Raw genomic sequence first — 11,528 nt, 5'->3', positions numbered from 1 at the left:
TATCTATCTATCTATCTATCTCTATCTCTCTCTATATATATATATACCCTCCCCAAAATTTCAGGCCTTGTGCCCAGTGTAGAAAGGATTATTATTATTATTATTATTTCTTGCATTTGTCCAGCTTCTAACGCTGGAGATGTACGACGGAACCAGCTGTTCACTACTGTACGATGAGGTTATAGAAATTTTACATCATTTTACGAACATTTTGGGGGCAACACACCCAATGACAACAACCACCATACGCCACTGTGCTCCAGCATGGACGCAGTTTAATGACTGAAACGAGTAACAGAATTTAAACGCGATATGTTTTTTTTATCTTCAGGAAACGAAACTGGCGTTCGAAGCTGAAGCGAAATCAACTGGCAACGAGAGACTTTTGTTGGCTTGTGCTGTCTCCGCTGGACAAGACAAAATAGACACTGGCTATGACATTCCAGAGATTTCCAAGTACGACATCTTCATTATTATTATTATTATTATTATTATTATTATTACTATTTTAACTCATTTTCTGTTGGAAGTTCTGGTGTCTTACATGCGTAGCAGACTTGCTATCTGCAACCTGCGGTACCATGTTCTTCTGACCACTCCATTCTCCTTTCCTTTATATTCTTTTTGATGACTTCTGATACTGTCCTCAAAGAACCAACAATGGTTGGCACCATCTTCACCTTCTTCCTTTCCCATAGTCGGCCTCTGTCGTATTTAACTGGGTTCTAAACGCCGTTTTTTTACGTCAAAATTTTCGTTTGCCTTTCCTCAGTTTTTGCGGTTGAGTTATCTGTATCAAGAATTCGTATAGTAACCTTGAAATGTAAACATTGGGCAAGATATTTAACTCTACCTAATTAAGAAGTCTTAATTAACAAGGTTTGATAATAGAAATAGCAGTGAGTGTAAAGAGAATCACGGTTCCAAGTTCAAGAATTCGTATTAGCATCCTTGGAATGCGAACTCTAATTATCTGATGGAACTGATTGATCTGTCATCGTTTGATTCAGGTACTTCGATTTCATCACAATTATGACATACGATCTTCACGGAGCCTGGGAAAAGTTTACAGGACACAACAGTCCACTTCACGTGAGGAGCGACGAAAAGGGGCTGCAAAGACACCTTAATGTGGTACGTTAAAATTTTATAATTGTAAATGGTTTATTGGTAATTTGTCAGAAGTTAATTAAATGTAAAGGTGTACATGTAACAGGTGAATGTTAAGATATACGGACGATTGGATTGTGAGAGATGCAGGTGAGTGAATGCTGGTTCACAACTGAGTGGATAATGCGCGCGGCCTGAATGATGAGAGACATACAGGTGCATGGACGTTAAGATTCACAGGTGAGTCAGTAATTAGACACAGGAGTATTTGTTGCAGCTCTACACGTTCCGAGTTCAAATCTCACCGAGGCCAACTTTGCCATTCGTCCCTCCGTTTCTTTGTTTCTGTTATTTTACTGTTTAAAGGCTTTTATGTAAACCCGTATTGTACCCGTATTGTACCCGTATTGTACCCGTATTGTATGGTCACTTACCACCCTCGTAATTTTGTCAACCTTTAATGGTTAATAAAGAAAACATTATTATTATTATTATTATTATTATTATTATTATTGGAACTAACAGGAATGGGCAGCGAACTACTGGGTAAAGAAAGGCGCCCCCAAAAGTATATTAAATGTGGGCTTGGCCCTTTATGGACGTGGCTTTACACTTAGCAACCCAGCACAAAGCAATCCCGGTGATCCCGCCAAAGGAGCTTCCAATAAAGGACCTTTTACCAGAGAAGGCGGATTCCTGTCTTACTATGAGGTAAGTAGTTTCATGAAATCTAAAACAGCCATCTATATTACACATATATATCATTATATATATATATATTACCATCATCATCATCATGTAACGTCCGCTTCCCATGCTGGCATGGGTTGGACGGTTTGATTGAAAACTGATAAGCTGGGAGGCTGCACCAGGTTCCGATCTGATTTGGAAAGGTTTCTACGGCTGGATGCCCTTCCTAACGCCAACCACCCTGAGAGTGTAGTGGGTGTTTTTTACGTGGTCAAAGTTAATTGGGCTACTGGAATATTACGGAAGATTTGGGGTGGGGGGTACAGAAGCGAAAGAAACAAAAAAACGTCTGATGTCAAATATGTCAGCGTCGAATCAACGACGACAAATGGGCGGGGTTAAAACGTTTCACACCTCCTCTTGATCAATGTTGATCTTCATTAAAAAAAAAGAAACACTTTCGTGTAAAATGTTGTAACAATTAACACACCATATTTGGTGTCATCATCGAACAGTTGTCTTTTATTTTGTCTGTTTTTTAAAAAAATTTTTTATTTTAGATCTGTAAAATGATAGCAACTGGAGGTAAGGTGTCTTGGATCAAAGACCAGGAAGTTCCATATGTTGTGAAGGGCAACCAATGGGTTGGATACGATAACCCAAAGAGTTTAACTATTAAGGTACTTTTTAACCTGGTTTCTATCCCTTTTTGTTGCATCTTTTTTTTTATTTATGTGATTACACACATCAACAGAAGTGACAAAGAGATGATAGAATCGACCCCAGTACAACACTGGTACTAAATACATCGACTCTGGTGAAATGAAAGAAAATGTCTACCATGAAGATTCTTCCATTGTCTTTCCAGTTTCAGTCACTGAACTGCAGCGGCCAAGCTGGAGCAATGCCGTTACGGATTTTAGTCAATCATATTTGCCATAATACTTATTCTAGTTTGGTGGTGAGATTATCGGGTGAAGGTTCGTGGCCTAATGGTTAGAGTGTTATATTAACCACATCATCGCTAGTTCGTGGGTTCAATTCTCGAATCAGTCGATGCAATGTGTTCTTGAGCAAGGTGAACCATTTTACAGTGATTTAGTTCACTCCACTCTCTCACACTCAGTGGAGTGTCAACAGTTCTGCGTGTGCCATTAGCTTAGTCACACTCATTGAAGTTTCTTATTACCTTTCACACTCAGTAGAGTGAAACATTAGCTGTCATAGTCAGCAGAGTGTATTTATTAGCTCTGTCACACTCCATTGAGTATGCAATTTGCTCTGTCGCACTCCATGAATCCTTTTATCTCAGTCACATTCAATGTAGCATTAGCTGCCACACTTCATGAAGTATATCCTTAGCTGTGTTACACTCCATGGGTCCTTTTGTTATCTCTGTCACACGTTATGGATCCTTTCATTGTCTGTCACACTCAATGGAGTATAATATTGACTCACACTCAATGGAAAGTGAAATTACCTCTGTCGTATTTAACAAAGCATGTCACAGGCTTCCTTCACATTTTTAATGGATCGTTTCCACCATAATTCTTTTTTTTTTTTTGTCCTCTTCAAATATGTTTTCTTTTGTGATTTTCAGGTTAATTGGATCAAGGCAAATGGATTTGGAGGCATTGCTGTCTGGGCTCTACCCCTTGATGACTTTAATGGTCAGTGTGGAGGAGAGAAATACCCTTTGATGAAATCCATAGTCAGAGCATTAGGAGACAAAATCGTTGTCCCACCTCACACAGCCCCGTAAGTATGGCCTCTCAATGCTATAATGTCCGTTCCAGGAAAACCATTATTGTCATTGCCATTTAATACTCCGTTTTCCCATGCTGGCATGGATCAGTTAGAATTTGTTCAGGTGAAAGAGTAAGTCCCGAGATTGATTTGTTCAACTAAAGGCGGTGCTCCAGCATGGCCGCAGTCAAATGACTGAAACAAATAAAAGAAAGAATAAAAGAATACGTATATACACACACACAGACATTGTATATACATTGCTGACTGTTTTTTTTTCTCCTTTGGACAACATTATGCACCTCTTGAAATATGAAAAAAGTATCCAATTTTATAAGTTTGTGAAGATTGTCTACAGGTTTGTATGCTATAAATAGTATCATTTGTACTTCGTACAGAATCACATCAAGATATAACCATGATGTAGATTCTAGCATCAGTAGACTTCTTAAACTGTTTTGTTTCAAGGATGAAGAGAATGTCCAGTATTATTTGAAAGAAAATAAAAGAGCCGAATTTATTTTATAATTTTTTTGTTTTCTTTTGCTTTATCCAGGGTCAAAACCACACCAAAAAGTAAGTCAGTTTAAAAACTTTAAGACATACGACCTTTACTTCCAATTGTTAAACTCTTGTATTCTTTTCATTCCTTCAATCTCCCATTTTTACCATTCTGCTTTGCAGCCGTCATTACCCTTCCTCCAAAGAAAGACGATGTCCTGTGCCAGGGTAAACCAGATGGAACTTATTCCCATCCAAAGAGTTGCACCGAATATGTCTTTTGTGTCAATGGTCGATCATTTATAGAGAAATGTAAAGTTGGATTGTGGAACCAAAACAAAGGACTGTGTGATCCTGACCCTAGTTTCAGATGCACAATTGGGGGTAAAGTGGTGACAAATAAACCAAGTACTTCAAGACCCGTCACCCCTGGCAAAGGAGGATGTAAGTATCATTAGTGGTCTTATAGTGTTCATGTACTATTCTGTTGCAATGCAGCATTGTGGGATAGTGTAGTATTGAGGTTGACTATAGTACAGTGTTGTGTGGCAGTATAGTGCTGTGAGATAGTGCAGTGTGAGGTGGTGGTCCACAGTAGCAAAGTATTGTGTGGTTGTCTGGCTAGATTGAGGTTTATGTCATAGTATGATACTGTAGACATGACAGCACACCAATATATGTGTGATATTGCAGTGGTGTGTGACTGATAGTGTATAGTAGGTGGTGTGAGAGTATGATGTAGTGTAGGTGTACCAGTACAAGGTAGTATAGTTGATGTGATAGTAGAGTGTAACGAGCAGATGTAGGAGGTGTGGTATAAATACAACATAAGATTTTCCAGAACCTTTGGATCCAGAGCCATTCCAGATTTTTCTGAACCAGGGATGGTCACCATGCTCAACACACTCTAAATTAAACGAATATTAAATTTACTTAAATGAAACACAGGTACCTGTACATACCTGTACAAAAAGTTTACTAATATCGTATTATGCAAGTTACTAGCAAACTAGTCTGGAGGCTGTGAAAATTCGAAGTCCTTACTCAAAAATAGGTGCAGATTGAGTTTCCTGGCCATCACTAATAAGAAAGTTGGTGTTGTACCTCTAATACAGTATGGTGGAACTATGTTGACACGTGTGGAAGTACAATGGGGTATAGAAATGGTAATATAATGTAGAAGAGGTGATGATGTTACAGTTCCATGATATACTGATAGAAGTAACCACATTTCTTCAAATATTATTTCTTATTACAGCAACACATTTCTGCGAGGGAAAAAGCGATGGTTTGTATGTTGACCCCAAAGATTGTACATTCTACTACCAATGTTCCTTCGGTTTAACCTTCCATGAACGCTGTGGACCCAAAACTGGATATGATCCCAAAATTAAGGCCTGCAACTTTGTGGCACAAATTCCTGGTTGTTCTTAAGTTCGAACTATAGTTGAAAGAATTTTAAAATGAAAATAATAAAAAAATACAAAAAAAATTATTAAAAGTATTCTTTTATTTTTATTCTTGTTTCATGTTTTTATCTGTCTGCAGCCATTCTGGAGCATCGGCTTTAAGGATTTTTGTCAGTCTTATATCAAACTCTATTTACTGAATGGCTAAGTTTTAGTTCCCAAATAAGTTGCCTTAGTGACAGCAGCTTTACAAGGGAAATAACCATTTCTCAATATTTGATGAGCCTAGAATTTTGAATTTGAAATTAAAGAATTCTAAGGAAGAAGATGCACAGAATTCCTATATTTAGTTTGTTTTGCGTATTTACTAACAAAGTTCTTAAAATTTCTAATCAGTGATAATCATGTGTAGCACTATTTCATTCTTTTTTAGAAATCATCATCTTGACACAACCTGTGATTTATTAATTAAATATTTTATGAAGTGAGACATTTTATTAAGATGGAAATAATTAGTCATAACGAAATTCATTGAACATGTGTTTTTTTTTTCTTTTTCACTTTTCACAAAACATTAGCAAACCAGAAAGCAAGAGAAAATTGAGAAAACTTAGTTTTTTTGACATAGAGAACTCTTTCTTGGAAATTCTATCTTCTGGAAATGTCTTATAGTGGCAAATAATTTCAGTTTTAGCTGCAAACAGCTGTAGCAGTGAAATATGGGCTGTGATGGCAATTTAAAATTGTCTGGTTTTGTTTTAATTAGATTAAATCATAAATAAAAATTATTTTGTCAGTTCAGTGTTATTTCGATATTTTCAACCATTGTTGCAAAGCAAATTTGGTGCCAGTGCTGACCCTGCCTGGAGAGCAATCACTATGTTTGTCGGCAAGTTGCAGAAGAGGAAGCAACGGGAGTTCAGTTGTGACCATTTCTTTATTCTCATTCAATATGTGAGCTCTGAAAGACAAGAAAAAAAAAAAGGAAAAGATATATATGTATGTGTGTGAGTGGCTGTGTGGTAAGAAGCTTGCTTCCCAACCACATGGTTCCGGCTTCAGTTCCACTGTGTGGCACCTCGGGCAAGTGTCTTCTACTATAGCTTCGGGCTGACAAAATTAAACAATATTGATAAAACAATATATTCCTTGTATAAAACAAATCAAGAGTAATGTAAAGGATTCTATTGTGATTAACCTGAAATGAGAGTCTGGGTCCAAAGAATTCTGTTGCTCACTGGAGTTAAATCCTTCTTCATCTGATCTTACAATAGAAGCAATCTGCTGTCTGTTAAACCATGCACATGCATCGACTTCATTAGGTTCTATCTGAAGATGGTTCTCTGCTTCGCTTGATGTCATGCTCTTTAGTTTCCCATGTAAATATGCAACCACATGGTGTCTTTTAGGGTTTCCATAGGTCAACTTTGCTGGATAGACAGACTGAAATTAAAGAAAATGGACACTTTAAGTTGCTGGTACTGCCCAAGTATGGACTTAGCAATAATTTCTAAAACAACCTAAAACTTTAATAAATTCTGGAAGCATTGGGGAGGGTTATGCCTTAAAGAAGGAAGGTTAGCACTCAATACCCTTCTCCAATACCGTTTTTCAAGGCAATGCTTCAGCATGGTCGCAGTCCAACAATTGAAACAATTTAAAAAAAAAAATAATTACTGTAGATATTAATTCAACTCACTTCCCAAAGTGTGATAAGGTTTAATTTCTCATCTTCACATTGTCCTGGATTTATTTTGAAACCAGTCTCTTCAAAGAACTCTCTAACACCAGCATCAGTGATCTAAAGAAAAAATCATTTAAAATAAATTCAACACATAAACAAATGTAACTGTAAACACTTACTGAATTGCCCCTAGTAGTACAAATGGCTACATCAATGCTGAATTGACAATACATTTATCTTTTATTTTGAACGATATATATATAAAAAGATTAGTGCACATTTAAACAGAAAAGAGGCGACTTTACAAGCTAGAAGGAACGGTCAAAGTCCAACCAGGTCACCTCTTTTGTGTTTAAATGCACACTAATTTTTATATGAAAAATATATTGTCTATTGACTATTTTATACATGCCAGGCCACTGGTAGAAAAATTTCTAAAATTTTCCTACCCTGTATATTAAGGGAAGTGCTTAGATTAACAATATCTATAGCTGCATTATTTGTCTTTTTTACATGTAGAGGTGCATGGCTTAGTGGTTAGGGCGTTGGTTTTACAATCATAAGATTGTGGTTTCGATTCCTAGACCGGGCGACACATTGTGTTCTTGAGCAAAACACTTCATTTCACACTGCTCAGTCCACTCAGCTGGCAAAAGTGAGGAACCCTGCGATGGACTGGCTTCCTATCCAGGGAAGGAATATATATACTAGAGAAACCAAAAAACTTGCCCTGAGGTCCTTAAAAAATGATGTGGACTAATTATAACCTTTTTTTTATATATTAGAGGATGTATGGGTTTATGTTATAATATTTTAGAATACTTTTGGGTTTGCATTTTTTTTTTTTTTTGTGATGTGTGTATCTTAATTCTAACATGGATTGAAAGATGTCCTGTTGCGTATCCATATGAAATAACTGGGGTTTATCTCAGGGTTTTGTTTTGTTTTTTAATTTAGTTTCTTTAACCCTTGAGCATTTAAACCAGCCATATCCAGGGCCCAAATATTCCACCTGTTTTATACTCAAACTGGCCATAGCTGGCTACTCACACATACCCTGCAATATCATTCTAAAAATCAATCAATCACACCATTGAAAGCTCAAAGCTGCAACAAAATGCAGGATTAATTCAAAACAATGTGAAAAAAAAAAACACGGAATACATGAGACAAAGTCTGAATGGTAAAGGGTTGAAGGCAACTTACCATTTCATTTGCTTCTATATGACCACCTGCAAAAATAGAAATGTTTCAATCAAAAAAAAAAAAAACAGAATCTAAATTTTCTTTCTTTCTTTTTGCCTCTTCTTTTTTATTTTTTTTGTGGTAAATCTTCAGAGATTTCATAAAGTTTCAGACAAAATAAATAGTTTTATTCTAATGAAAGATTGTATTAAGTTACTGAAACAATGAATAATGTGTCACCAAACTAGAGCAGTGTGTTAACAAGGCCCAAACAATGGGTTTACATAGTGAAGCAATGCACACGTGGCTGTGTGGTAAGCAGTTTGCTTTCCAACCACATGGCTCCGGGTTCAGTCCCACTGTGTTGCACATGGGGCAAATGTCTTCTACTACAGCTTCAAGCTGACTAAACCCTTGTGAGTGGAGGTGGAGGAGGATATTGAGAGGGTTGGCTTGAAGAAGCAAGACACCCAAAACTGGGCCAGATGGTGTGAGAGCAGTTTTTATAAGAGTGAGGTAGATCTGGCCACCCCTGTTAACAGGGACAAACCTGGATTTAAAGTATTAGAATCCACCATCAGGGACACCATATTTCATTATACAATCATAAAATTCTACAAAGTATATTGAATGCTTTTATAAGTCAACACTGTGTTCTTCTGTGTTAGCAATGCTATTAAATCACATGTCAATGTATTACAAAGTACATTGGTTTCACATTCTGGCACAAAACCAGCAATTTTGAAGGAGGAATAAGTTGACTACAAGCTGCAAGAATATGAGGTGTAGTGGAGGGTAGTAGAATAACAGTAGTAAAAGAGTTATCTAATGGTGAAAAGAAAGAGAAACAATTTACCTGGTGGTACCCAGATACCAGGAAATATACGCAAGTGATTTGCTCTTCTGGACAGCAATAATTTGTGGTCGGAACTTTCAAGAAGAACGGCAACTCCAACATCAATTCCTCTGCTTTTGGTTGCTGCATCAAGGTCTGAGGTTAGGTTCAATATCGGACAGAAGGATGGATGCTGGAAATATTGAAATGAGTTCAGCGAATGTTTCAACATTAGAAACAAGCTATCATTTATAAAGATTAACCTCAGTGATGCTTATAATGACAAGTACCAACTCTGCCGCCAACAAGAAAGAAATATTCTTTCCTACTCTAGGCACAAGGCCTGAAATTTTGGGAGAGGGGGCCTAACCCTAACCCCAGTATGCAACTGGTGCTTAATTTATCGACCCTGAAAGGTTAAAAGGCAAAGTCAACCTCAGCAGAATTTGAACTCAGAACGTAAGGACAGACAAAATACCACTAAGCATTTCGCCCGGCGTGCCAATGTTTCTTATTTCTTTATTGCCCACAAGGGGCTAAACATAGAGGGGACAAACAAGGACAGACAAAGGGATTAAGTTGATTACATCAACCCCAGTGCGTAACTGATATTTTTGATCAAAATTTCTTTGGTAATTACATATGCAGATAAAGAAATTCAGTAAGTTTTTTTTCCCAAAATTTGCTGATAATTAAAGAGATGGGCTTTAAATAAAATTAAATCCACAAAACATATTCCAGTCTAATGAATTTTGCCTCATTGTTCTTTGAGACAGAAAGCCACAGGTTCAGATGATGATGATGATGATGACAACGTATAAACCAAGGTCTTACTTTAATAAATACTGGCTGGCTGTGACTGTCATCCAAAGTTTCATTGCTGATTATAAAAGAATTATTCTTCAGGCATGCATAAACAGGAGTTTGAAGATGGGTGGCACCAAAATAATCCACAATACACTGTAAAATAGAGATTATTTCTAAGATTATTACATGTGAAGAATTAAACATGTTCTAGCCATCAAATAGAATCACATTTTCAAAGAGAAAACATCAGAAAATTTATCTTCAAAAGGTTGTCAATAATAATCTAAGTAAAACATAAAGATGTCTAAACCCCATCTTTTATAAATATTAGATGAAGAAAGCTGCTTATCAATTATGATTATGTGATTTACTAAAAAAAAAGCAACTATTAAACTCAACACTGTCAAAAAAATTCTTCAAGATTCTAGTTTTAATATATTTTTATCAACATATACTTTCAAATATTTTTTTATTATTGATCATTTCAACCACATAAAAAGTAATTTTAATTCACTGCGGGATTAGCACTTTTTTAAGACTGAAGCATAGCATCCCTTCTTTGGTTTTTATTTCTCTATCATACACTTCAAGATGCTACTCTCAACAGACATATCAGTAAAAACCATGTCTCCACATTACAAGTTGAATCCATTATCAGCCTAATTATGTTGATTCCAGTATCCATTCGTATCAGAGTGTGTTTTTGAAGAAGAAAAGTGGGTTTAATTTACTGCGCCCACCCATGAGTAGAATAAGAATTCAAGGGGGTCCATAGATGAAAAAAAAAAATGGTTGGGAACCAGACATAGAGGGTCTCTTAGTGGTTCACACTGGTGGTTTTCCATTGTCTAACTCTGGAATTTAATTTTTGTTCTCCAGTCCATCCTATGAGCTTCAACACAAAACTTTCTCTAACAAATCTGTAATATTACTTTAGAAACATACTGTCACTTGATTTCTTGAAATATTTTCAAAAGCCTACCCTGCTCCCACGATTACAGTTTTTACAGCTAAGCTTGCCTGAAACCAGACCCCACTCACATGCTGTGACACCTCCAGCAACAGCTTGGTGTTGTCAGCTACCAGCCCTGGCTCTGCTGCTCGTCAGGCTGAGAATATACCATGACTTTTTTTTTTTTAATCTACCGAACTAGATTACCTCCCCTCTATACCGTTCCGTAGATGCGTCGGGACCTTTGTACTAAAGTAGTACCGTTAAGGGGCCTCTGTATTTAAGCAGTACCCATATGTCTGCTAAATCAAGGCTGACTTGAGGCTATAGAACAACATCCAGCATTTTATTAGAACAAAAAAAAAAACAAAAAAAAAAAACAGCCCTCAGTTAAAAAAAATAAAAATAAAACATTTCGTCGATAGTGTTTATGTTTTGATCCTGACCGAAACCGGTTCCTTTCTTCGGCGGCAGGAAAAAGTATAGCAGAACAGAGGCTGGCCCTTTTGTTATCATATTCTGTTTAATTAACTGTCTTTGTTTCAGTTAATTTGGGAAATAAAGAAGAATATAGAGAAATTGGTGCTTCGGATATAAAATTAACATGAA

General features: G+C 36.6%; 2 protein-coding genes across 2 annotated transcripts in view; one reads left to right on the top strand and one right to left on the bottom strand.

Annotated features, from left to right (window-relative positions):
- Positions 1–5,548, top strand: part of LOC106870760 (probable chitinase 10) — a 28,809-nt gene extending 23,261 nt beyond the window's left edge. The window contains exons 15-22 of the mRNA XM_052976488.1: positions 299–456; positions 1,011–1,134; positions 1,636–1,821; positions 2,361–2,480; positions 3,401–3,558; positions 4,103–4,122; positions 4,231–4,491; positions 5,306–5,548. Of these exons, the coding sequence (XP_052832448.1) occupies positions 299–456; positions 1,011–1,134; positions 1,636–1,821; positions 2,361–2,480; positions 3,401–3,558; positions 4,103–4,122; positions 4,231–4,491; positions 5,306–5,481 (1,203 nt within the window). The 3' untranslated portion in view covers positions 5,482–5,548. The remainder of the gene's footprint in view (positions 1–298; positions 457–1,010; positions 1,135–1,635; positions 1,822–2,360; positions 2,481–3,400; positions 3,559–4,102; positions 4,123–4,230; positions 4,492–5,305) is intronic.
- A 383-nt stretch (positions 5,549–5,931) lies between these two features.
- The window catches only part of LOC106870764 (nucleoside diphosphate-linked moiety X motif 17), a 7,097-nt gene continuing 1,500 nt past the window's right edge, over positions 5,932–11,528 (bottom strand). Inside the window, exons 2-7 of the mRNA XM_014916960.2 lie at positions 9,995–10,120; positions 9,182–9,353; positions 8,347–8,372; positions 7,156–7,257; positions 6,655–6,899; positions 5,932–6,417 (exon numbers count right to left, since the gene is read on the bottom strand). Of these exons, the coding sequence (XP_014772446.1) occupies positions 6,261–6,417; positions 6,655–6,899; positions 7,156–7,257; positions 8,347–8,372; positions 9,182–9,353; positions 9,995–10,120 (828 nt within the window). The 3' untranslated portion in view covers positions 5,932–6,260. The remainder of the gene's footprint in view (positions 6,418–6,654; positions 6,900–7,155; positions 7,258–8,346; positions 8,373–9,181; positions 9,354–9,994; positions 10,121–11,528) is intronic.

Source organism: Octopus bimaculoides, chromosome 24 (genome assembly GCF_001194135.2).
Source record: "Octopus bimaculoides isolate UCB-OBI-ISO-001 chromosome 24, ASM119413v2, whole genome shotgun sequence".
Classification (NCBI taxonomy): domain Eukaryota; kingdom Metazoa; phylum Mollusca; class Cephalopoda; order Octopoda; family Octopodidae; genus Octopus; species Octopus bimaculoides.
This window is presented reverse-complemented; position numbering and strand designations above follow the sequence as displayed.